Source organism: Canis aureus, chromosome 35, assembly GCF_053574225.1.
Source record: "Canis aureus isolate CA01 chromosome 35, VMU_Caureus_v.1.0, whole genome shotgun sequence".
Lineage (NCBI taxonomy): Eukaryota > Metazoa > Chordata > Mammalia > Carnivora > Canidae > Canis > Canis aureus.
Genome location: NC_135645.1, coordinates 6245838 through 6272364, shown reverse-complemented (window position 1 = coordinate 6272364; position 26527 = coordinate 6245838). Strand labels below are relative to the sequence as shown.

At 37.4% G+C, this 26527-nt stretch overlaps 1 protein-coding gene across 1 annotated transcript in view; it reads left to right on the top strand.

Annotated features, from left to right (window-relative positions):
* Positions 1 to 26527, top strand: part of EAF2 (ELL associated factor 2) — a 34001-nt gene that overhangs the window by 2308 nt on the left and 5166 nt on the right. Inside the window, exons 2-5 of the mRNA XM_077884328.1 lie at positions 7099 to 7193; positions 14094 to 14230; positions 16824 to 16969; positions 20849 to 21109. Of these exons, the coding sequence (XP_077740454.1) occupies positions 7099 to 7193; positions 14094 to 14230; positions 16824 to 16969; positions 20849 to 21109 (639 nt within the window). The remainder of the gene's footprint in view (positions 1 to 7098; positions 7194 to 14093; positions 14231 to 16823; positions 16970 to 20848; positions 21110 to 26527) is intronic.

Here is a 26527-nt window from a genome sequence, read left to right as displayed (position 1 = left end):
TAATAATCACAATAAACCCAGATGTTTGAATACACTTTTAGGGCTGTGAAAGACATTAAAAGGGTTTCCAGCCTCAGTTTTATTCTTGTTGAAGCAGGCAGAGCCTGGGATTTATTTCTAGATTTATTTGAATAAAACCAATCATTATGCTCAAGGATAGGTTCATTTACCATATGCTCTGCACTCTTAAGGTCTCAGAATAACGGATGAAACTCTAGAACAGGAAATCCTACTTTCGTTCAGGTGGACCTAATTTATAACAAACACTCAATTGAGTCAGTGTCATCTGGGAGAAAGTAATATTCTGTGTTTATGTACAGGGGTAATTATGCCTGTCCAATATACTGAGGCTTTGGACAAAACTGGATGTGAATTCTAGCCTCCACCACCTTTATATGTAATGTAACTTTTGGAACATTCTGTAAACACTCAGTCTCAGTTTTTTTATATGTAAATGGCAATAATCATAATATCTACATTTCAGACATTTTTAAGATTTTATTTTTTCTGACACCCCTTGAAAGAAATTTTTTTTTAAAGATTTTATTCATGTCTCTCTCATGAGAGACAGAGAGAGAAAGAGAGAGAGGCAGGGACACAGGCAGAGGGAGAAGCAGGCTCCATGCAGGGAGCCGGTCATGGGACTCCATTCCAGGTCTCCAGGATCACATCCTGGGCTGAAGGTGGCGCTAAACCACTGAGCTACCCAGGGATCCCCCATTTTTAAGATTTTAAATAAGGTTGCCTAAGCAACCTACCACTGGTAGAGAATAAAGAGTAGTCGCTATTATTTTTGAAGGATTATATTTAATGTGTGTATGAGGAATACAGATGAATATAATTAACTTAGACTTTCAAAAGCAGTTATCAGGGCTTAGCAATAAAACCTATCAAAAACAATCTGGCAGGGATCCCTGGGTGGCGCAGCTGTTTGGCGCCTGCCTTTGGCCCAGGGCGTGATCCTGGAGACTCGGGATCGAGTCCCACATCGGGCTCCAGGTGCTTGGAGCCTGCTTCTCCCTCTGCCTGTGTCTCTGCCTCTCTCTCTCTCCGTGTGACTATCATGAATAAATAAATTTTAAAAAAACAAAAAACAATCTGGCATGTGGTAGGGAAGACATGGGATATTCTGTAAGTGATAAGCTAAATGTTTAGTAGCAGATACTTCAGTGGGTGGAAGACTTTGAGTAATTGGATGCACTAGAATAAATTTTGAATTTAGGCTAGTGCCAATTTTTCAACTTATATCTAGATAAGGGACTAGACATTGAAGTTCTCAAATTTGTAAATGACATGATTTTTTGCTGACACTAAATGATGAACTCATGGGCAGTGATTATAGGAAGATTGTTTGAGGCTTCAAGTGGAGCCACATCCCAAAAAGTGGTTGTTAAGCTTTGGTGTGAGCAAACATTAGAAGGTACACTAATGAAAAATGGATTTAAAATTATATTTACATTGAATGTTCTCTGATCAATGTGGTATACTGGAAAGGGTGTGGGTTTTGGACTTAGTTGAATTAGTTCCTATCCCAGGAAGTAAATTTATTATAGTAATTGTGATTCTTTTATGATGATATAGATATTATGTGACACTATAGCTGAAATAGAGAAGTAATCAGCATTGACTGAAAAAGCATTAAGTGCAAAGTAGGAAATATTTTTCAACTCTATATGTAATATAAGTAATTGTACTGTCACGAAGAAATAACATAGAGGCTCCTGGTGGCTCAGTCAATTAAGCATCGTACTCTTGATATCAGCTCAGGTCATGATTTCAAGGTCATGAGGTTAAACCCTGTAGTCTGCTCCACGCTCAGCAGGGAGTCTGCTGGAGATTTTCTTTCTCTCCCTCGCCCCCTCCCCCTACTCTTTTCTCTCTCTCTCTCTCTCTCTCTGAAATAGATAAGCAAATAAAATTTTAAAAAGGAAGAAGAAATAACATAGATGAAGGAAATCCACAGAAAATATATAAATGGTAAAAGTGGTGGTGAGTTTTCCAAACCAAGAACTGAAAGAAACTATGCAGTTTGGAATCATAGCAACTTTGAAAAAACATTTGACATTTGGAAGCATATAGAAAACATGAGATTACTCAACAAATTCTATAATTCTAGATCTATACTTAATTTCCTTGCAACTCAAAAGCTGTATACTTAGAAAAACTTGTTTGACGGTAAATAAGAGAAATTTCATATAACAGGTAATAAAAAGTAGAATTTATTCTAACAGCAGAATCATTAGAAATGTAAATAGGTTCAGAATAGTTTTGATAGTTTTATTGATTACAAATTCATTCTTATCACTAAAGCAACAGCTATTTTGAGTACATTTCTGTCTCTTATTCTTGTCTCATAGACGTCTATGGGTAAGCTTCAGGGACTTGTAAATCTCGTGAAATTATACAGTATTCGATATGTACGTTCATCCATGCATTTTTTTTTCCTGTGGAGAGGATCTCTAGCTGGTCTATAATTTTCATTAGACTCCCATAGGGACTTTCGACTATTCCTCATCTCCTACCAACCGCGCCCCCCCATACATGCAAAAGTTAAGAACTATAAATATAAGACAAAAAGGCTATATGTTATGAGTGAATAGAGTATGTGGCTTGAGTTCCTGACTTGATTTTTTTACTGGCTTCATTACTTTAGAGGATTTCCTATTGGTAAAATGTGGGTGAGAATCCTTAATTCAAAGAGTTTTTGTGAAGATCAAAAGTGATGATATAAAGAAAAAAATAATCAGTTTTTAAACACTAAAACAAAGGTTATAGAATAACAGCTTTTTGGCTGAGTTTGACCCACATAGTTGTTTATGTTTTAGCATAAATTAGTTGTAAATGTGTAAAAATCAAGATCTTTTATACAGAAATCTGGATTACCAGCTTCTCTTTAGAAAATTAGAAGATAACCTGGCCACAACAAACCCATATTTCTCTAGGCAGGAGTTGATTGGATCCACGTTCTGATTGTCTTCTTGAGATTGGGTTTATTCCCTGTGGTTCCTCCTCGGTCTGCTTCACTGCCTTGGGCTACCTTTCTGGCCTCTTCTCTGAAGCAGTAGTAGCTATAGTTAAATGACAGTCGTATCTCCTAGTATTGTCCTTTGTGTCACTGTCAGAAAAATATGGGAGGATAGAGACCAATGGTTTTACTCTAGGATGTCAATTCTGTTTTACCTATTTATCTACAGAATTCTTTATTGTCAAATATTAAGAGATGGGTGCCCTCTAGGGGAACAGAAATGTACTAGTGAAAAGTACAAAAGGAATATGGCAGTGTCTACCCTAAAGACATGAGAGTCTTGAAATACAGAAGAGTCTGATCTTTAGGTAACAACTAGAAAACAGGGCAGCCCGGGTGGCTCAGTGGTTTGGCACTGCCTTCAGCCCAGGGTGTGGTCTGGAGACCCGGGATCGGGTCCCAGGTCGGGCTCCCTGCATGGAACCTGCTGCTCCCTCTGCCTGTGTCTCTGCCTCTCTCACTGTCTCTCATGAATAAATAAATAAAATTAAAAAAAAAAAAAACAATTAGAAAACAAATGTTTTGCCCACAATTTAGCTGAAATAAGCTTATACTTAAATTTGGAGATAGTTCAGAGAAGGATAAAAATATGAACCAGTCAGTTACAAAGATCTCATGTGTGCTCATTATATTAAAGGAATGCTAGGAGCCATAATTCAGGAGGAATTAAAAAAGGAGACATTATGCTTTAAAAAATTACAATCCAAAAGGGCATGTACAGAAATAGGTAAATAATGCCCCGTCATTTATGTTAGGTTTTGATGAGTAGTATGGTAAATGCTACTGAAGTAGACAAAAAAATTGAGATTTTTGGAGAAAGGAAATGGCTTCACCCAATGACTACTTTAGGGAAGAAGAGACTTTAAAATAGGATTCAGGGATCCCTGGGTGGCGCAGAGGTTTGGCGCCTGCCTTTGGCCCAGGGCCCGATCCTGGAGACCCAGGATCGAATCCCACGTCGGGCTCCCTGCATGGAGCCTGCTTCTCCCTCTGCCTGTGTCTCTGCCCCCCCACCTTCTCTCTCTCTATCTTGAATAAATAAATAAAATTTAAAAAATAAAATAGGATTCACATTCTAAGAGCAAAAACAGAGAAAAGTAGATGGGCAAGCTGTAGGTACTTTGAAGTTTAGTTTTTTGTTGATTGAAATGTAGTTTGTCCTCAGCAGGAATAGAAGGAGATGGCTCAGAAAGATATTATGGAAAAAGACGTAGTGTTTAGAAGTGAATGATGAAAAAAATTGAGGAATATTTACAATGATGAGCAGAAGTTTGAAAGATAAAATGTTTCAGACACTTTAAGACCAACAAAATCTGTTACTAGGGATACCTCCATGGGCCATGATAATAAATTACTTATATTGAAATTTTTAAAGGATTATTTATTTATTTATTCATGAGAGACACAGGGAGAGGGGCAGCGAACATAGGCCTAGGAAGAAGCAGGCTCCCTGCAGGGAGCTTGATGCAGGGCTTGATCCCAGGACCCAGGGCCTGAGCCAAAGGCAGACGCTCAACCTGTGAGCCACCCAGGTGCCCCAGTTATATTAAAATATTTAAAGTAGTATTTACTTCATTTTTTCTGTATACATCCTTATAAAATGAAGTTCTTACTTTAGGGTTTCAAATGATACTAGCTCAAATTGAACGTATCTTCTTTCTCCATCAATGTTGATATCAGTAAGACTGATATGAGGAGCACCTGGGTGGCTCAGTTGGTTAAGTGTCTGCCTTCTGCTCAGGTCATGATCCCGGGGTCCATGGGGATTGAGCCCCATGTCAAGCTCCCCACTCAGGGTGAAGTCTGCTTCTCCCTCTGCACCTCCCCCATTATCTCCCCTTCCACCTGCTCGTGTTCTTTCTCTCAAATAAATAAATTAAATATTTTTTAAAAATAAGACTGACATCAAAGATTGTTGGTCAACTTCTTTTTAGTCTAGCTAAATTTGGTGGTTCCTTATTCTAGCTTTAGCAAATATTAATTGTGTGATTTTGGGCAAGGGACTTAATTCTACCACCATCATTTGCCTTATCTGTAAGATAAGGATAATCAGTACTTTACAGAATTTTTGTGAGGCTTTGAGATAAAAATAATATGGAAAGATTTTAAAATAATTAGCATATAAGTAATAGCTGTGATCATTGTTTTGTTTTGTACCTTTGTTTATTCTCTTGGATTTTTGTCTTCTGCTTTCTACTTTCTCCTTATTTCTGTGATACTCAAGATACTTTATTTCAGTTCTGATTTGTTTTCTTCAATAGTGTTGTCTCTTCATCAAATGATATTAATTAACACTTAATTCCCTAGAACATCTTTTAAGCATCTAAAACTTAACACCTTAATTATTTTTTATCTTTCCATTACCTTACTGCCACTAATAAATTCCTCAATTTATTTTCAGTCTAATTTATCTTCAGTGGTACTACCTAGGGATACGCTGTAAATCAAATTCTTTCACATTTTTTGTATCACTTATGTTTTTTTTTTTTATGTTTCTTAAAATCTAGAAATAAGCATCAAGGTTTTAAGAGACATTGCATGCATTCAGTTTTGAATTAAAGCAGCATGAAGAATAAATCATATTATAAAGAATACTTAGTGTGAATTGTTTATATCCATATGTGCTTAAGGAATTTAAGAATGGATTTCATTTATTTTCATAGAGCTGTTATACAAATTAAATATGAAATGCTAAGCAAGACATCTGGTAGGAAATAAGTGTTCCATAAATGTTAGCCATTATAATTATCACTGGGAAGCAGGGCCAGCTTTTGTTTATTGACAGCACTTTCATGAGTGCTGGAAGATTCTCCTTTCCCAGGATCTATCTATTATAGTTCCCTAAATTCTAATAAATGTTCAGTGCTTTGGATTTAGACATTTTGTCTTTGGGGCTTCCCTGTGAATATAAAGATCAGTCTCATGAGGTAGGGGTAATTAGGAGAGGCCTTTCAGAGGCTGATGATGATCTATTTCTTGATCTAGCTGCTGTTCACATTGTCACTTTGTGAAAATTCATTAAGCTTGATTCATGTTCTAGTTTGCAATGTATGCTATATATATTTTTTAAAGATGTTATTTATTTATTTATTCACAAGTGACACAGAGGGAGAGGCAGAGACATAGGCAGAGGGAGAAGCAGGCTCCATGCAGGGACCCCAATGTGGGACTCGATCCCGGGACTCCAGGATCACACCCTGCATCGAAGGCAGATGCTTAACCACTGAGCCACCCCGGCATCCCAATGTATGCTATATTTTAATAAAGAGTTAGCCTAGAAAAACATATATATATTACCCAGGGAATTCTATATCAGAATTATTAGTCATTCGAATAAATTGATGTAAATTATTTTTAAGGGGCTTTCCTATCTTGGAGGTTTTTAAACTTGTTCAGCATGTGAGATATCTGAGCACCCTAAACTCCTTCTGGGTGATATATTTTGATATCGTTTGAACTATGATTTAACTCAAAATGAAAATATGTCTTAAGTTCTTCTGAAGTTGCATATTTGGTTAAATTTGCATATTCTTTAAGGTATATTTGTGAAAAATTCAAACTGTTAAACTCAGTGATTGCTTTTTCTTAAGTTTTCCCATGAATAGGTATTTGCCATGTATTCATTAATTATGTATTCTGCTAGGACAGCTGGCAAGTGATAGTAAGCCCCCAAGGTGGTTTAAGAAAAATATGAGAGAAAGACTGAAAATCGAAAACATTCTACTTATACCAGTTTTTATCCAATTGTGGAAACACTGACACTATGTAGTTTTTAGCAGTGGAACATCTTAGTCTAGTCTATCTTGACCTAAACAGGATTCAGAAGGAGCATTGTTTGAGGAATACTGTTTTAGAGTTTAGCTGTTTCTTTTTCTTTTCTTTTTTTTCAGAATTATACATATAGAAATAAACTGGATTGGATTTTATTTATATTATGAAGACTCTTCTAAACCATTTTAATTACTGGCTGTTGCAAAATGATTTATCATTCTGAAACATGCTCATATTTTTAATATCCAGGTACCCAGGTATTGTTCCATTTTATAAAAACCTGTATCTGTCTCTATTTTTAGATGACTTCAAACCTGCTTCTATTGACACTTCCTGTGAAGGAGAGCTTGAAGTCGGCAAAGGTGAACAGGTGACAATAACTCTCCCAAATATAGAAGTGAGTATTTCTATATATTTAGACTGAAAGTATTCTTTTGCAGGATTTTTACTAAATTTAAATAAAAATAATTGCACAATTCATATAGTGATAAAGTAATTAACAAATACACCAAAGCAAAAACACCTATTTTAAGCTATTTTAGGTAAAACAATCTGAAAATACTTTAAAAAAATACTTTGATCTATTTCATAAGTTTCGAGAACTATCATTTCAAATGATTTGAAACACTTGGAGGTCTAAACATTTACTTATTATGAGCCAGATTTTGTACTCTAAACTGGGAATAATAGCATATCCCTGGCCTTCTAGTCCCAATCTGGTATAGCAGAAAGACACACAAATGTCTAATGCTATACATTAGAGCATGTACAAAATTCTTTGCAAGCACATAAGTAGAATCAAATACTCTGCCTGGTGGAATCTTGAAAGGCTTCACAGGCAGATGCTATTTGAGCTAAGCCTTGAAGAACAAGTAGAATTTCATTAGGCAGAAAGAGAGTAGACTATTCCAGTCAGAAAGAATAGTATGTGAATGCCTCTAGACAATAGAGAAAGAAGAAAAGTTTGTGGAATAAATGAATTAATGTAGTAAATAAATAACAGAATTATGAAAAATAATTGATAGGAGTAGAGGCTGGAAAGGTAGATTGGGATCAGACTATGAAAAATATTTTATGTTCTAATGGACAATTTAGACTTTATCCCATAGGTATTAAAGTACCATTAGAGGTTTTTAAGCAGAATAGTAACATGATTAGATTTGTGCTTTTAGAGTGATTTTAGCAATAGTTTGGGGGAATGGGTTAGAAAAGAAAGAGGCTAGGTCAGGAGGCTTTAACCAAAGTTTTGTCTATTTAAAAGATTTCCAAATGTTTCCAAGTGACAGTGTCAAATACTATTTACATAAATAGACAAATTATTTGCTGCTTTAGTTTTCTCAGTCTTTGAGTTAGATATTTCTTAGCATTCAACTTGTTTCTTTTTTTTTCTTTTACACTGACTTGATCTATTCTCAGAGAGCACAAGTATGGTAACTTTGTATTTTAACATATAGAGAAAGCACTGGGCTGAGATTTTTTTGTTTAATTTTTTAAAGGAAATGGTTTTGTGCCAGTTCATCTACATTCCCTTATATGTATTTATGAGATGATTTGTGATTAGAGGTAGAGCAAGGAAATGCTCTATCCTCTAGTCTTCTATCTTTTCTTATTTTTATCAGTCAACACTTTTATTGAGACCCCTCTATTATATCAGACTGTATCATTTATGGCCTCTGGAAGTTTTCCTAAGGTTGGTTAAATTTGTGGGGGAGACTTCTTCACATTTGCTCCCTTATAAACTGAAGGAAATGAAAAACCAATTCAGTGTAAGACATATGGATGAATAAACCTTTGTATTACTCTGTTATGGAAAAACTGGCATTTCTAAAACAGTTTAGAAATTTAGTTCCCTGGCAGCCCGGGTGGCTCAGCGGTTTAGCGCCACCTTCAGCCCAGGGCGTGATCCTGGAGACCCAGGATCGAGTCCCATGTCGGGCTCCCTGCAGGGAACCTGCTTCTCCCTTTGCCTGTGTCTCTGCGTCTCTGCCTCTCTCTCTCTCTCTTTCTCTCTCTCATGAACAAATAAATAAAACCTTTAAAAAAAAAAAGAAATTTAGTTCCCATAAATCTAAGCCTTTTTTGCTTTATGAACCTCTTTAAAGAAAAACCTAAGCCATCCTCTGACTTCTAAAAGTTATTGAAAAGTCCTCAGTTGATAACAGGTACCCCTAGCCTGGTGTCAAGTCATAGGATTATTGATCAGTGATGATTGGTTTGCAAAAAAAACTTTAGCTAAGTTCTTCTTTCCCATGTAGAATATTCTTTTCTTAAATTACAATCCTTCCAACCTCATTCCTTGCACTGCTTTTCTATTACAAGCAGGGGGGAATTCTTACATTTATTAATTAACCTTTCTTAATTGCATATATCCTTTAAGCAAGGGTTACCATCTACCTTGTATATGATTATGATCTCAATTGAAATATCTCTTTAGAGTGGGGCCTGGGTGGCTCAGTTGTTTAAGCATCTGTCTTCAGCTCAGGTTATGATCCCAGGGTCCTGGGATCAAGCCCCATGCTGGGCTTTCCGCTCAGTGGGGAGCCTGCTTTTTTCTCTCCCTCTGCCTGCCACTCCACCTGCTTGCGCTCTCGCTCTCTCTCTTTCTCTCTCTAATAAATAAATAAAATCTTTTTATTAAAAAAAAGAAATACCTCTTTAGGGAATGACAGTTCTAGAAGGAAGTTTTCAAGCCTTCAAATTGTAAATTTCTGAAACAGCAAAAAAAGTAATTTGGGAAGAAGTAATACCCCTGCACCCCATTCCACCAGAGATATACAAAAAGAATATGTCTCAATATTTGTGTGTGTATATATTATGCATGAGAAAGAGAAACAGATGGACTATATATACATATGCCTTCTGTGTGATAACTCCTGTGCCATGTGGTTATTGACTAAACATAGTCATTGTCCTGAAAAATATTACCATTTAATGAGGAAGACAGGAAATAAATGATGAAAATATAGAAATGTAAGGATTGTCACAGAGTATCCTGTGTACACAGGATATTATGGAAATGCAGAAGAGAACTCAGTTAACAGAAAAAGAAGAGATGCCAAGGTATGCTGTCTTGAAGAAGAGTTGAAATTCGGTAAAGAAAAGAGGGAAGACATTTTAGAGAAAAGAAAAAGACATGGGCTAAGACAAGGCAACAAGAGTCTGTTACATTTGAAGAACTACATATAAACCACTGTCACTAGACCAGAAGGAGTCTACTAGGGACATTGTGGGAGATGGAAAGGTATTTAGGAATCAGATAAAAAAGGGCTTAATCTGTAATGCAAAAGAATTTAAACTTTATCCTATAACTCTTTTAGATAGTTGAAAGAAAATAGTTAAAATTACCACCTGTAGAAAGCCAATATTTTTTTTTCTGCTGGCCATACAGTCCTAGAACAATTGTGAATAAGAATAGAAATTACATTCTCATATACACTTTGTGGATTTTCTTCCCATAGTTAAAGAACTTCTTTAAACAAGTAAGAGGTTTACATTTCTTCAGAGTTCTTAATTTTGTGGAAATGTAATGATTGTTAGTTTAAAGTGTTTAGATTCTGTTTTCTTTATGAACTTGCTTTTCATTATCTGAGTAAAAATGACTAGAAACTAGAAGCCATCCTATAAAGTGGAACTTTTATTATACTATACATTTAAGATAGTATAAATGTATAGTATAATAGTTCTATATTATAGAAGGAACGGCAGTTCCTTCATAGGGTAGATTTTTCTAATTTTCATTCCTCTAGATTTTCTTTGGTAGTATCAAATAGAAGAAACTAATGAAAATGAAAGCTGATAATCTGGTTAATATTGGGCATTTACAAATCTCTCTTCCTTACAAATAATTCTCTATGGGGACGCCTGGGTGGCTTAGTGGTTGAGCATCTGCCTTTGGCTCAGGGCATGGTCCCAGAGTCCCAGAATTGAGTTCCACATTGGGCTGCCCTCGAGAAGCCTGCTTCTCCCTCTGCCTATGTCACTGCCTCTCTCTCTGTGTCTCTCATGAATAAATACATAAAATCTTTAAAAAAAAAAACAAAAACAATTTTCTATGGTTGACTACTATAAAATTTCAAAATGTTAAATTTTGAAGGGAAAAAAACTGAATTAACTGTTATGATTTGTCATTGGTGCTGTCCAATGGTGCTGACAAGTTTGGCATTCTTTAGTGCTGATCCTATCTTGAGGATATTTTTGTGAGCCTCAATGAAATAGTCCACTCCTTCCATCTGCACTTCCTATTATGTAGCAAATGTATCTCTAATGGTTGCTTATGACCCCAAATGCTGGACTTATGAAAGTTCTGTATGTCAGATGCACTACTATGTTACTCTAAACCAAACTGTTGGGCAACATCCCTCCCAAGATGAACTTGGTTTGGTTCCATCCACCGAGTATTTAGCTCAAATGAGAGAATAGCCCACCACACTCGGACCTCAGTCTATTTTAGGACTGGTTCTATTTTAACATCCTATTACAGTTATATTTTTTAATGAATTGTATCTTTTTTATTATATATATATCTTTTAATCCTGTTCTTGTGATTTTAAACTTAAGTACTTTCTTGTCTGATATTAATATTGCCACCCTGGCTTTCTTTTGATTTGCATGTTCATGGAATTTCTGTGTCTCTTTTATTTAGCTGACACTTTGTTTTCAGTATATCTTTTGTTAAGAGAATATTCTGTTTCACTTTTTTAAGTTTATTTTTTAGAGAAAAAGAGAGAGCACTTGAGCAGAGATAAGAGCAGAAGGAGAGGGAGAGAGAGAATCCCAAGCAGACTCTGCACTGAGCATAGGGCCTAATGTGGGGCTCAGTCTTACAACCCTGAGATCATGACTCTGAGATCATGACCTGAGACAAAATCAAGAGTCTGGCACTGAACCGACTGAGCCACCCAGGTACCCCTATGCTATTTTATTTTTAAGCCCAGTTCAACACTTTCTGTTTTTATTAGGAGAACTTAACTTTATCTCCATTTAGTTAAAAGCTAATGTACTAGATTTTTATATCTATCACCTTATAGTATGTTTATTAGTTATTTTAATTTTTCTCTCATTTGTTTTATTAGTTTCATTAAGTATCTCTTCTTTTTTCCCCCCTCTATTTGGGAGTATGGTTGTAATTTTCCCTGCCATTACTGGTTAATTTCCTTTCCTGGTATTCATAATCAGGCATGATCAGATTTTTCCTGTCAGCAAATGGGGGACAAAACTGGAAGGAGGGTAGAGAGAAGGATTAATAGTAACCTAGGTGAGATGATGACTGGGTTCTAAAGTTGTGTAATAGCAGTAAATATAGAGATAATTGGTAGTATTCAGTAGTTTGGGTTTTCTTGAAGGTTGAATGAGTTTAATATTACACACACAAAATACTTGGAACAGTGTTTAGCACTCTGTAGAAGTTCACATATGTTTTTACAAGGTGGTCTTTTTATATTTATTTATTTATTTATTTATTTATTTATTTATTTATTTATTTATTTATTTAAAAGACTTTATTTACTTACTCATGAGAGACACAGAAAGAGAGGCAGAGGGAGAAGCAGGCTCCATGCAGGGAGCCCGATGTGGGACTTGATACCAGGTCTCCAGGATCATGCCCTGGGCCGAAGGCGGCGCTAAACCACTGAGCCACTGGGGCTGCCCAAGGTGGTCTTTTTAAAAGGTAATTCTAAGTGCACCTGGGTGGCTCAGTTGGTTAAGCATCAGACTCTTGATTTCAGCTCAGGTCACAATCTCAAGGTCCTGAGATCCAGCCACACACCAGCCTACACACTAAGCATGAAGCCTGCTTAGGATTCGCTCTCTTCCTCTCCTTCTGCCCTACCCCCTACTTGCATGTGTTCTCCCATGCTATGTATGAATGAATGAATGGTCATTCTTCAGCTTAGAGGCCTCCAAATGCTTCTCATGACTCTCAAAAAAAAAATCTCAAACCCTCCCCGTGGCCAGAAAGACCCTTCAGGATCTAGCACTCATCCATCCACCCAAGCTCTCCCACACCCTTTGCCCCTCACTTCATCTTTCTGGCCTCAGATCCTTTGCACTTGCTATGCCCTTTCCCCCTCTTCCCCCAGTTCTCACAGTGAGAACTAGAGCCCTCTTCCCCCAGTTCTCACAGTGGCTAAGTCCTTATCTTTCAGGCTGCCTCTGATTTAAATTTCATTTGCTCACAAAATAATTATTTAGAGGCAAAGATAGTTTATATGCTTAGGCGTTTCCTGGCACTTTAATACTTTAATACCCCTTTCTTGAGATGTGGGATAAGGGAATGGGCAGTAATTCAAGTTTAAAAAAGGAATGGTGCTCAATTTAATAAGGAAAAGAACTTTACTTTTTAAAAACTTGAACAAGTTGTGGAAGGCAGTTATAGAGAAGGCAGTTATTTAACTTGTTACTTAGGATCAAAATGTTCATACTGTTCATATTCAGCATCCATTTAGTATCTGTGAAGGGTTTGTACTTTAGGTGCTAGGAGCAATAAAAGAAATTATGTTCCAGTCCTTTATTTTTCAGGAACTCAAAGTACAATAAGTATTATATTTTTAAGATCTATTCTAAGTAGGAATACAAATATCTTTAAAAGGAATGTTGCACATATCTCTTATCAACTGTAATTTGAGGCTTGGATTATTATTCAGAGGTATCTTACTCATCTGCTCCTCTATTCCTTTTATTTCCTATAAATGGATAGTTATCTCTAAAGGCTTGATAAGAGTTAGATTCTGTGTGTGTGTGTGTGTGTGTGTGTGTGTGCGCGCGCTTAGGCAAGAATACTTGATAGGTGATGCTGCTTTTATATCACATCATGAAGCATATAATATCTGATTGTCCCACTTTTAATGATGCTAAAATTAATCAGTGGGTTTAATATAACAGGTGATCTGCATAGGGAAGCACCACTTTAAGAAAATACCAGATTTTAAAAACTTATGAAGGAAGAAGAGGGTGGGTAGGCAATATGATTCAGGGCTTTTGTTCCCTTATCCATAAAATGTATTGGTTGCATTAAAATTGAATCCCAATTGCCTGTTGTAGGCCCAATGTAACAAATCTTTAATGACTCAGGGCAAGTGCTTCCTCTTCCCTTTCCTCAAAAATAGCAGGTTTGAGACCTTAGCCTTGCTTTATCTCTATCTTTTTTACTATGAATCCTTGTTGTTAGAGTAATAAACTTAGGTAGTTAGGTGACATGAGGTATAACATAAATTGAGAAACACAGAAGATCCCAAAGGCCCTCCCAACTAAATTTATGTGATAAATTTCAAGTAATTATAATTAACTTTTTAAACAGGGGTCAACTCCACCAGTAACTGTTTTCAAGGGTTCAAAGAAACCTTACTTAAAGGAATGCATTTTAATTATTAACCATGACACTGGAGAATGTCGGCTAGAAAAACTCAGCAGCAACATCACTGTAAAAAAAACAAGGTATGTCATTAATTAAATTATTTTATCAACATATAAATTGCAAAGGAAATGTCAGTGAAAAGAATTATTGTACTAAGTCACATTATTTTATAAGGATTGTTTCTGCGTGGCACAAAAATGTTTTAATCTTTTTCCAAGTTTAAATTTGGTAGAGACCCTTAGTCAAAAGCTTTTACCACCTCTTCCTATGATATATAAAAGCCTTTTTGTTTCTGAATATTTTCTATACGTATAGGTATACCTTTTATTTTATTGTAGATGCTGCCATAGAATTAAACTGAGCCATTATAAACTCTCCAAAATCATTCCATCTTCATTAGTGAAAATTTATTTAGCACCTAGAATATGTAAGGCACTAGGAAAATGAAACTTTCCTATACAAATACAAATACTAACCCTGCATTTTAATTGGATTAACAGATCATTCCATTTAAAAAGTAAGAATATATCCATCTGAAATTCTTATTTGCAGATAGGTGGTACATTATCGTGTAATATAAAGGAAGTACACTAAAAGCCATAAAAATGGCATAGACAAAAGTTGTTCTAGGACCTAAAGGAAGGGGAAAGGTATCATTGATTGGAGGTTTTAGGGAGTCCTTACTGATGCCTCGAGGTTAAGAATTTGAAGGGATACATGTACTCTGATGTTTATAGCAGCATTATCAACAGATAGCCAAAATATGGAAAGAGCCCAAAAACCCACTGAGCTGATGAATGGTCAATGGTGGTCAAGATCGATCGATCGATCTATCTATCTATCTATCTATCTATCTATCTATCTCTATATCTATATTACCCAGCCATAAAAAAGAATGAAATCTTGCCACTTGCAATAACACGGATGGAGCTAGAGAGTGTTATGCTAAGTGAATTAAGTCAGAGAAAGACAAATATCATATGATTTCACTCATATGTGGAATTTAAGAAACAAAACAAACAATCATGGGAAAAAAAGAGAAGAAAACCAAGTTTCAGACTCTTAACTATAGAGGACAAACTGATGGGGGGAGGTGAGGGAGGGATGGGTTAAATGGGTGATGGGGATTTAGGAGAGCACTTGTAATGAGCACTGGGTGTAGTATGTATGTGATAAATCACTAAATTCTATACTTGGAAACTAGTATTACACTGTTCATCTAACTAGAATTTAAATAAAAACTTTAAAGGAAAAGAAAAAAAGATTTGGGTTTTTTTTCCCACCAAATATACTTGGTGATAAGAATTACCATGGGTGCTTGTTAAATATGAGTTCCCAGATCTAACTTCGGATCAAAGAAGGACCCTGGGAAGCTCTATTTTTATTATCCCCTCCCTGTGCTAGTAATTTCTATTAGTAGGAAAGTTTGGAAAATATCACAGAGAAGATGAAGTTGTAGGCAAGGTTTGAATGCAGGAATATATTTGACTTATTTGAAGCCAGTGAGTAAGACCTCTTTGAATAGAGCAGAGATTTCTGTGCCCATGAAAAGAAGATTGACACACTTATAAACAATCTACCAAACAAGTTGAGTAAAATGAAACAATGAAACAATGTGGGAAACAAAAAAATGCATAAACCATGATTTTTGAAAGTAGGATTGAAAATAACAATGAGGTTCTAAATACTCTTCGAAGGTAAAAATGACAGGATTTGGTAACTGGAAATGGAAGAGACAGAAGTCAAGCATAACTACATTTTATACTCTTAAAAGTATTCAAAAGAAAGTATGTGAATCACCTTTAGTAACATGTCTTAAAGTTAGGAATGAAAAATGAAAATGAATGCCTGGGTGGCTCAGTCATTTAAGCATCCGCCTTCCACTTAGGTCATGATCCTGGGGTCCCAGGATTGAGCCCATATCGGGGCTCCCTGCTCAGCGGGGAGCCTACTTCTCCCTATCCCCCTGCCCTTCATCACTGTGCTTTCTCTTGCTATCTCTCTCTCAAATAAATAAATAAAATCTTTAAAGAAAAAAAAAGAAAAATGTGAAAGTGATTTGACTTTAACAGAAATGATAATTTTAGAATTTAGGGAATATGTTATATTTGTTATATACGTATGTATCATTTCAGTTTATTTAATAATTTGTGTGTCTCATCTCTTCAGTTTTGAACAGTATTGTTTTTGTTACATTTGTATCCCTTATTGGATCTGTGTATATGTCATGTATATAATAGGATTCAATAAGTATTTGTTTTTGTTTTTGTTTTTTTAAGTATTTGTTAAATACATATTTGTTGGTCAGCCCAGGTGGCTCAGCAGTTTAGCACCGCCTTCAGCCCAGGGTGTGATCCTGGAGACCCAGGATCAAGTTCCACATCAGGCTCCCTGTGTGGAGTCTGCTTTTTCCTCTGCTTGTGTCTCTGCCTCTCTCTCTCCCCTCTCTGTGTTTCTCATGAATAAATAAATAAAATCCTTTTTAAAAAAACATATTTGTTAAATAATGAGCTAAATTAATTAATTTAATTAATTAAAATAATTTTTCGTTAATTTTTGGATTTCATTTTAAGGATCTCTAGGGAAACAAGTGGTCAATTTTAGTAACTTTGTAAGTTGCAGTTGTTAAATTTCAATCACCCCTGTTTTGACCTTTTATATTCTTAATTGCAGATTTGAAGGAAGTAGTAAAATTCAGTATCGCATAGAGCAACACCAGCAACAAATGCGGAATTCAGCTAGGACTCCGAATCTTGTGAAACATTCTCCATCTGAAGACAAACTGTCCCCAGCGTCTCCAATGGATGATATTGAAAGAGGTAAAATCTAAGTGTGTATAATACCCGTTGTAAGACATTACTAAGAAATGTTAGGTGAAATTTTTCATTTTAATTAACAACGGGTCTAACTTTGACACTTTTTGACATCAAAAGTGTCCTCACTTCAATAGTGAAGTGAGGAGATGTAATAAGATACAGTAAGTTCTTCTGAATTACTGCTCACTTCTCAGCAGGAAGGTGTTTCTAGGGAGATACAGTCACTTTGAAAGTAAGGAAACTTAAATCTCCATTTTTTTCTAGGTTCAAGTTGGATGTTGGTGGTATAGCAGTTGTGGGAGGAGTAGAACTCTGGTCACCTGGTCACAGTGTATTTGCTTCTGTACTCTTCCTTCATAATTTGCGTGTAGTTCTCCAATTGTATACACACACACACATACACCGTATCATCTTTATCCATTTATCGGTTGATGGACATTTGGACTGATTCCATGATTTGGCAGTTGCTGATAATGCTATAAACATCGGGATGCATGTGCCCCTTCAAATCAGTATTTTTGTTCCTTTTGGTAAATACCTAGTAATGTAATTGCTGGATCTAGGGTAGCTCTATTTTTAACTTCTTGAGGAACCTCCATACTGTTTTCCAGAGTGGCTGCACCAGTTTGCATTCCCACCAACAGTGTAAGAGAGTTCCCCTTTCTCCACATCCTTACCAATAACTGTTGTTTCCTGTGGTGTTAATTTTAGCCATTCTGACAGGTATTGAGGTCTCACTGTAGTTTTGATTTGTATTTCCCTGATGATGAATGATGTTGAATATCTTTTCATGGGTCTGTTAGCCATCTGCATGTCTTCTTTAGAAAAATGTCTATTCATGTCTTCTGCCTGATATTTAATTGGATTATTTGTTTTGGGGGTGTTGAGTTTAATAAGTTCTTTATATATTTTGGATACTAACCCTTTATCAGATATGTTATTTGCAACTATCTTCTCTGATTCCACAGGTTGCCTTTCAGTTTTATTGTTTCCTTTGCTGTGCAGAAGCTTTTTATTTTGATGAAGTCCTAATAGTTTATTTTTGCTTTTGTTTCCCTTCCCTTAGGAGACATATCTAGTAAGAAGTTGCTATGGCCAATGTCAAAGAGGTTACTGCCTGTGTTCTCCTCTCAGATTTTAATGGTTTCATGTCTCATGCTTAGGTCTTTAATCTACTTAACATTTATTTTTGTGTATGGTGTAAGAAAGTGGTCCAGTTTCATTTTTCTGCATGTTGCTGTCCAATTTTTCCAACACTGTTGAAGAGACTGTCTTTTTTCCCACTGGATACTATTTCATGCTTTGTCGACGTTATGAGTTCATTTCTGGGTTTTCTATTCTGTTCTATTGATCTATGTGTCTATTTTTGTGCCAGTAATACGGTGTCTAAATTTGCTAAAAGAGCAGATCTTATGTATTCCCATCACACACACACACACACACACACACACATACACATACATAAATGGAAACTATGAGATGATGTTAATTAACATGATTGTCATGGGATGCCTGGGTGGCTCAGCGGTTGAGCGTCTGCCTTTGGCTTAGGGTGTGATCCTGGGGTCCTGGGATCTAGTCCCACACTGGGCTCCCTGTGTGGAGTCTGCTGGTCCCTCTGCCAATGTCTCTGCCTCTCTCTGTGTCTCTCATGAATAAATAAATAAAATCTAAAGAAAAACATGATTATCACAATAATTTCACAATGTATATCAGAGCATTAAGTTGTACATTTTGGATTTGTTTCTTCCTGCGAAAAATAAAAAAATATTTAATAATTATAAAATGTCTAAAATTTTCTCCCAGAAGTCAGTTGGTCTGAGTGTTTCTCTTCAGTTAAAGCTAGGACACACAGAGTGAGAACCCTAAGAGCAGTCAGTTACCTGCGGGGTAGGGCCTGTCAGGAGAGCTTCAGAAGCTGGGGCAGTAGGAATGAACTTCAGAGATGAACTTCAGGCTTGGCACACGATTCTCTGTCTCTTTCATCCAGTAGATGGCGTATAGGACTAGCTGTTCCAGTAGTCGTTGCCTGAAGTCCTGCTTATACAGGCTGAGGTTGGCCAGCAGGAGCAAGGTCAGGCTGCTGTGGCCACTGTTGGTCATGTCGCATTCCCCCAGCCAGGGCACTCCCAGTATGGTGCCAGGCTAGCACAGGCCCTGGCGGAGTCCCTGGACTCTAGAATCCCCCAGCTTGTTGTTGCTCATCTGCAGCTCAAGAGATCCTGTTTTGGATCAACATGGTACCAGAGTGGTGATAGCAGATGGCCATAAGCTGCAGGACTTTACCCATGGGTACTGCAGCTGGCAGCCAGTCTCCCAAAGACTCTCACATGGCAGCCAGGCACTCTCGCCCCCCAGGACATTGCCCCACTAGGCTCTCCTTGGCCCTAAGGATGCAGCAAAGGTCTCTGCAACTTCTAGCTGTGATGTTACAGTCTCAGAACCACAGGTGCCTGTGTCAGGAGCTGGGGTATAGCAGTTTGGGGCACAGCTTGTCACCCAGGCCCAGCACCTGCCGTGAAACATTGGAGGTCACAATACCACACAGGTCCTTATCGTGGGCCCATGTGAGGCAGCAGTTCTCCAGCTTGACCATCTCCACTGGCAGGCAGAGTCTGCCAGGCCCTGGTATCGCACTCAGACACCAGCCTGGCAGATGTCGCTGTTGTTCAGCATGAGTTCCTTGAATGCTGCTTGGCCTTTGAACACCACAGCTAAGGGCTCACACTGGCAGCTGTCAGGTTGCAGTACTCCAGCTGAAGTAGCAGCAGGAGTCCAGGAGATCTTTGCAGAACAGCTACAAGCCAGCACCTACCAGCAGATTGTCACTCGCTGAGATGCAGTTCATGCAGGATGGGCACTTAGTGCAGCATAAAGGGCAGGGCCCCACAGCCAGCCTTCATCAGACAGCAGTTCTGGAGATTGAGCTTCTGTATCTCGCAGGTTGGGCTCTGCAGGCCCTGGAGCACCAGGTACATACTGGCATCACCCTGCTCTTTGGTGCAAAGGCTGAACTCTGTCAGGGAAGGGTTGGCCCAGAGAGCAGAGCTGCTATCCTTGCAGCATACTTCTATGAGGCCTCCATTGTCCAGCCTGACCACCTTGAACTGCTAAATCAGAGATGGGACCTCTCTCCATCCAAGGTCTCTCAACTGCTCACATTGAATGTCCAGATTCTTGGTTCAAGAGGAAGTATATTCTCAGGTTGAGCCACTTATACTGGGGCCAGGAGCCTGTTGGTACACTGTAAATATAAACACTTATGTCAATTGCAGGTCAAAAAAGCCGGGGGAAAAAAAAAAAAGAAATTCATCTGTACATATTGCATTGCCTTTTATGAATTGGGAGAGTAAGAGGAATTGGAGGATGGTTTCTACATAAATAGATTTTAATTTTTACAGTTTCAATTTTTTACATTCTTTATTTTATTTGAAATATATAAATATTTAAGTATAATGATATAATAAATGTAGTATTTAGATTTAGGCACTGCCTATGTCTTTTAATGGTAGGGGAGCTTTTTTTTCTTAAAGATTTTATTTATTTATTTGAGAGAGAGAGAGGGTGTGGGTACACACAAGTTAGAGGGAAAGGGACAGAGAGAAAGGAAGAAGCAGGCTCCCCACTGAGCAGGGAGTCCCACGTGGGGCTCAACCCCAGGACCCCTGGGATCATGAACTGAGCCAAAGGCAGACGCTTAACTGACTGAGCCACCCACAGGTGCCCCGTAAGAAGCTCTTTAAATAAAATGATTTAAATGCTCTAAATGTATGTTTAATCTCATTCATTCCTCAACAGTTAGAAGCTAACACATTCCAATTTTATTTATTATTTATATTTGATATTATTTAACCTATCAGTTAATTTCTGATTTATTTTCAGAACTGAAGGCAGAAGCTAGCCTAATGGACCAGATGAGTAGTTGTGATAGTTCATCGGATTCCAGAAGTTCATCATCTTCAAGCAGTGAGGATAGTTCCAGTGACTCAGATAATGAGGAATGCAGATCCTCTCCTTCTGATCCAGGGAATTATGTCTCGGGACATCCTGCCCTGTCTGCCATGCCACAGTGTAGGTTTCCTTATATGGATGACAGCCAGAATAGATCTCATGACCACAGTGGCCTTCTGATGAATACTTTAAGTAAGTATATAAAAACATGAGTAATTATGGGATCCCTGGGTGGCGCAGCGGTTTGGCGCCTGCCTTTGCCCAGGGCGCGATCCTGGAGACCCGGGATCGAATCCCACGTCAGGCTCCCGGTGCATGGAGCCTGCTTCTCCCTCTGCCTATGTCTCTGCCTCTCTTTCTCTCTCTCTCTCTGTGTGTGACTATCATAAATAAATAAAAATTTAAAAAAGAAACATGAGTAATTAGAAAAGTAAGAACTCACAGTGGCATCGTAGCAATTATGATCTAAAATTTGGATAAAGAGAAAAACTCTTATTCATTTGATACTATGATTAATCATTACCTTTTTGTTGAATTACTCCTTTTCTTTTGACTCTGTGACATAACGTCTTACTGGTTTTTCTCCTATCTCTCTAGATACTTTTCTCTCTATCCTTTGGCAGTTTAGAATATTCTACTCAGTCATTAGAGGTGGAGTTCATCAAGCCTTAATTCTAGGTCTTTTTTTCTTTTTACTCCACATTCTTTCCCTAGAGAATCTCCTCCATATTTCTGCTGTAATTAATACTTACGTATAGATAGCTTATAAATCTGCATCTCCCAACCCAGACCTCTGAGCTCTGGAAACAGGTAGGTCCAACATCATCTTTTAATAAAGGCATCCCAAGTTCACTTTGCCCAAAACCAACTTATAATCATTAGCTCACTGTTTCCTCTTAGAGAAAGGTAGGACTCATCTAATGATGCAATCTAGAAGCCTAATGGTATACAAAGATTTATTTCATCTTCATTTTTACAGTGTAGTCAATCCTTCATCAAGTTCTGTTTATTTTACCTCCTTAATATTTCTCAAATTCATCTACTTCTCTGCATCTCCACTACTATCACTTTAGTTCAACTTGCTGTTATTTCTTGCTTTTAACTCTGCAGTGGTTTCTAACTGGTTTACCACTTACCTACTCAAACCCATTTTTGATCCTTTATGTACATTGCAGCCATATTGATCTTTTCATAACTAAAATATAATTTTATATGTATGTGTATATATATATGTGTGTGTGTATATGTATGTGTATATATGTATATGTATATACATATATACATACCACGTCATCTTTATCCACTCATCAGTTGATAGGCATTTGGGCTCTTCCCATGTTTTGGCTATCGTACGTAGTTCTGTTATAAAATTGGGGTGCATGTGCCTCTTTGAATAACTATTTTTGTATCCTTTGGATAAATAACTAGTAGTGCAATTGCTGGGTTGTAGGTAGTTCTAATTTTAACTTTTTGAGGAACCGCCATATAGTTTTTCCAGAGTGGCTGCATCAGTTTGCATTGCCACCAACACTGTAAGACAGTTCCCCTTTCTCCACATCCTTGCCAACATCTACTGTTTCCTGAGTTGCAAATTTTAGCCATTCTAACAGGTGTAAGGTGGTTTTGATTTGTATTTCCCTGATGATGAATGATGTTGAGCATTTTTTCATGTGTCTGTTAGTCATTTTTATGTCTTCTTAAGAGAAGTATCTATTCTGTCTTCTGCCCATTTCTTTTTTTTTTAAGATTTTATTTATTCATGAGAGACACAGAAAGAGAGACAGAGAGAGAGAGAGAGAGAGAGAGAGAGAGGCAGAGACACAGGCAGAGGGAGAAGCAGGCTTCATGCAGGGAACCTGATGCGGGACTCGATCCCGGGACTCCAGGTTCACGCCCTGGGCCGAAGGCAGGTGCTAAACCACTGAGCCATCCAGGGGTCCCCTTCTGCCCATTTCTTAACTGGACTTTTAAATTTTGGGGTTATTAAGTTTTATAAGTTCTTTATAGATTTTGGATACTAACCCTTTATTATGTCATTTCCAAATATCTTTTCCCATTTCATAGGCTTTTAGTTTTGTTATTTCCTTCGCTGTGTAAAAGCTTTTTTTTTTTATTGATGAAGTCCCAATAGTTCATTTTTGCTTGTGTTTTCCTTACCTCTGGAAATTTCTTTGGTCAAAGAAATTGATGCCTGTGTTCTTCTCTAGGATTTTGATGGATTCCGGTCTCACATTTAGGTCTTTAATCCATTTAGAATCTATTTTTGTGTATGGTGTTAGAAAGTGGTCCAGTTTCATTCTTCTGCATGTGGCTGTCCAATTTTCCCAGCACCATTTGAGAGACAGTCTTTTTTCCATTGGATATTCATTCCTGCTTTGTTGAAGATTAGTTGACTATATAGTTATGAGTTCATTTCTGTGTTTTCTGCTCTGTTCCATTGATCTGTATGTCTGTTTTTGTGGAAATACCATGCTGTCTTGATTATTACAGCTTTGTAATAGAGCTTGAAGTCCAGAATTGTGATGCCTCCCACTTTGCTCTTCTTTTTTTTTAATTTAAATTTTGTTAGGGGCACCTGGGTGACTCAGATGGTCAAGTTTCTGCCTTTGGCTCAGGTCACAATCTCCAGTCCTGGGATCGAGCCCCACATTAGGCTCCCAGCTCAGCAGAGTCTGCTTCTTCCTCTCCCTCTCCCCCTGCTTGTGCTCTTTCTGTGTGTCTCTCTCTCAAATGAGTTTTTTAAAAATCTTTTTAAAAAATTAAATAAATAAATGTTGTCAGTTAACATGTAGTGAAATATTGGTTTCAGGAATAGAATTAAGTGATTCATCACTCACATGCAACACTCAGTACTCATCACAAGTGCCCTCTTTAATACCCACCACCCATTTAGCCTATCCCCCACCAGCTCCCTCCATCAACCCTATTTGTTCTCTGTCATTAAGAGTCACTTATGGCTTGTTTAAAGACAAATGTTGGGCAGCCCAGATGGCTCAGTGGTTTAGCGCCACCTTCAGCCCAGGGCCTGATCCTGGAGACCCCGGATTGAGTCCCACATCAGGCTCCTGCATGGAGCCTGCTTCTCCCTCTGCCTGTGTCTCTGCCTCTATCTCTCCCTCTCTGTGTCTCAAATAAATAAATAAATGAATGAATAAATAAATAAATAAATATCTTTAAAATAAAAAAGAAATGTCATATGATACCACTTACGTGGAATTTAAGAAAGAAAACAGATAAACATATGGAAAGGGAGAAAATAAAAGAAGAGAGGGAAACAAGCTCTTCTTTTTCAACATTACTTTGGCTATTCAGAGTCTTTTCTGGTTCCATACAGATTTTAGAATTGTTTGTTCTAGCTCTGTGAAAAATGCTGGTGTCATTTTGATAGGTATTACATTGAATGTATAGATTCCTTTGGGAACTATAGGCATTTTAACAATATTTGTTCTTCCAATCCATGAGTGTGGGATGTTTTCCCATTTCTTTGTGTCTTCCTCAATTTCTTTCATAAGTGTTCTGTAGTTTTCAGACTACAGATCTTTTACCTTTTTTGGTTAGGTTTTTTGGTTACCTTACCTGCTCCAAGGGTCCCCTTTAATATTTCTTGCAGAGCTGGTTTAGTGTTCACAAACTCCTTTAGTTTTGCTTGTCTTGGAAACTCTTTATTTTTCCTTCTATTCTGTATAATAGCCTTGCTAGATAAAGTATTCTCAGCTGCATATTTGCATAAGATACCTAGGTATCTTACGGTTTTGGGTACAATTGTAAATGAGATCAATTCCTTGATTTCTCTTTCTGCTACTTCATTATTGGTGTATAGAAATGCAACAGACTTCTTTCTATGTGTTGATTTTATATCCTGCAACTTTGCTGAATTCCTATATCAGTTCTAGCAGTTTTTTGTTGGGGTCTTTTGGGTTTTCTACATAGAGTATCATGTTGTATGCAAAGAGTGAAAGTTTGACTTCTTCCTTGCCAGTTTGTATGCCTTTTATTTCTTTTTGTTCTCTGAATGCTGAGGCTAGGACTTCTAAAACAGTGTTGAACAACAGTGGTGAGAGTGGCCATTCCCGTCTTGTTCCTGACCTTAGGGGGAAAGCTCTGTTTTGCTTCATAGAGCATGATATTATTTTTTTTTAAGATTTTTTTTTTATTTATGTATTCATCAGAGAGAGAGAGAGAGGCAGAGACATAGGCAGAGGAAGAAGGAGGCTCCATGCAGGGACCCTGACATGGGACTCGATCTCGGGTCTCCAGGATCACACCTGGGCTGAAGGCAGCACTAAACTGCTGAGCCGCCCGGGCTGCCCACAGAGCATGATATTAGCTGTGTGTGAGTCTTTCATATATGGCATTTATGATGTTGAGGTATGTTCCTTCTATCTTCTAGGATGTTCCTTAACCTCCATTTGTGGTCTTCCCAAATGTTTTCTTACGGTTGACTTCAAGCTTCATAGCATTCATAGCATTGTGGTCTGAAACTATGAGTGGTATGATCCCAGTCTTTTGGTGCTGGTTGAGGCCTGATTTGTGACCCACTATGTGGTCTATTCTGGAGAAAGTTCCATATGTACTCAAAAATAGTGGGTATTCTGCTGCTCTAGGATGAAATGCTCTGAATATATCTTTTAAGTCCATCTGGTCCATTGTGTCATTAAAAGCCTTTGTTCCTTATATGATCTGTCCATTGCTTTGAGTGAGATGTTAAAGTTCCCTACTTTTATTATATTATTATCAATGAGTTTCTTTAAGTTTATTATTAATTGGTTTATATTTTTGGCTGCTCCTAAGTTAGGGGCATAAATATTTACAATTGTTAGATAGACCCTTTTATTATGATATAGTGCCCTTCTTCACCTACAGTCTTTGGTTTAAAATCTAATTTGGCTAGATTGGCTAGATGGCTACTCCAGCTTTCTTTTGATGTCCATTAGCATGATAAATCGTTTTCTATTCTCTTAGTTTCAATCTGGAAGTGTCTTTAGGTATAAAACGAGTCTCTTGTAAGCAGCATATATCAATGGGTCTTTTTTTTAAATCCATTCTCCTGAACCTGTGTCTTTTGATTGGAGCATTTAGTCCATTTACATTCAAAGTAATTATTGAAAGATATGAATTTAGTGCCATTGTATTACCTATAAAGTCACTGTTCCTGTAGATTGTTTCTGTTCTTTTCTAGTCTTTGTTGCTCTTGGTCTCTCCTGCTCCAAGGGTCCCCTTTAATATTTCTTGCAGAGCTGGTTTAGTGTTCACAAACTCCTTTAGTTTTGCTTGTCTTGGAAACTCTTTATTTTTCCTTCTATTCTGAATAATAGCCTTGCTAGATAAAGTATTCTCACCTGCACATTTGTCCCATTTAGCACACTGAGTATATCAGGTCTGTCCTTTGTGGCCTGCCTGGTCTTTGTGGACAGATCTGCCACCATTCTTATGTATAAGAATAAGGTCTCAAATACCTTGTAGGATAAGAACTTTCTCTCTCTCTTTTTTAAGATTTTATTTATTCATGAGCGACACAGAAAGAGAGGCAGAGACACAGGCAGAGAGAGGAGGCAGGCTCCATGCAAGGAGCCCAACACGGGACTCAATCCTGGGAATCCAAGATCTCAC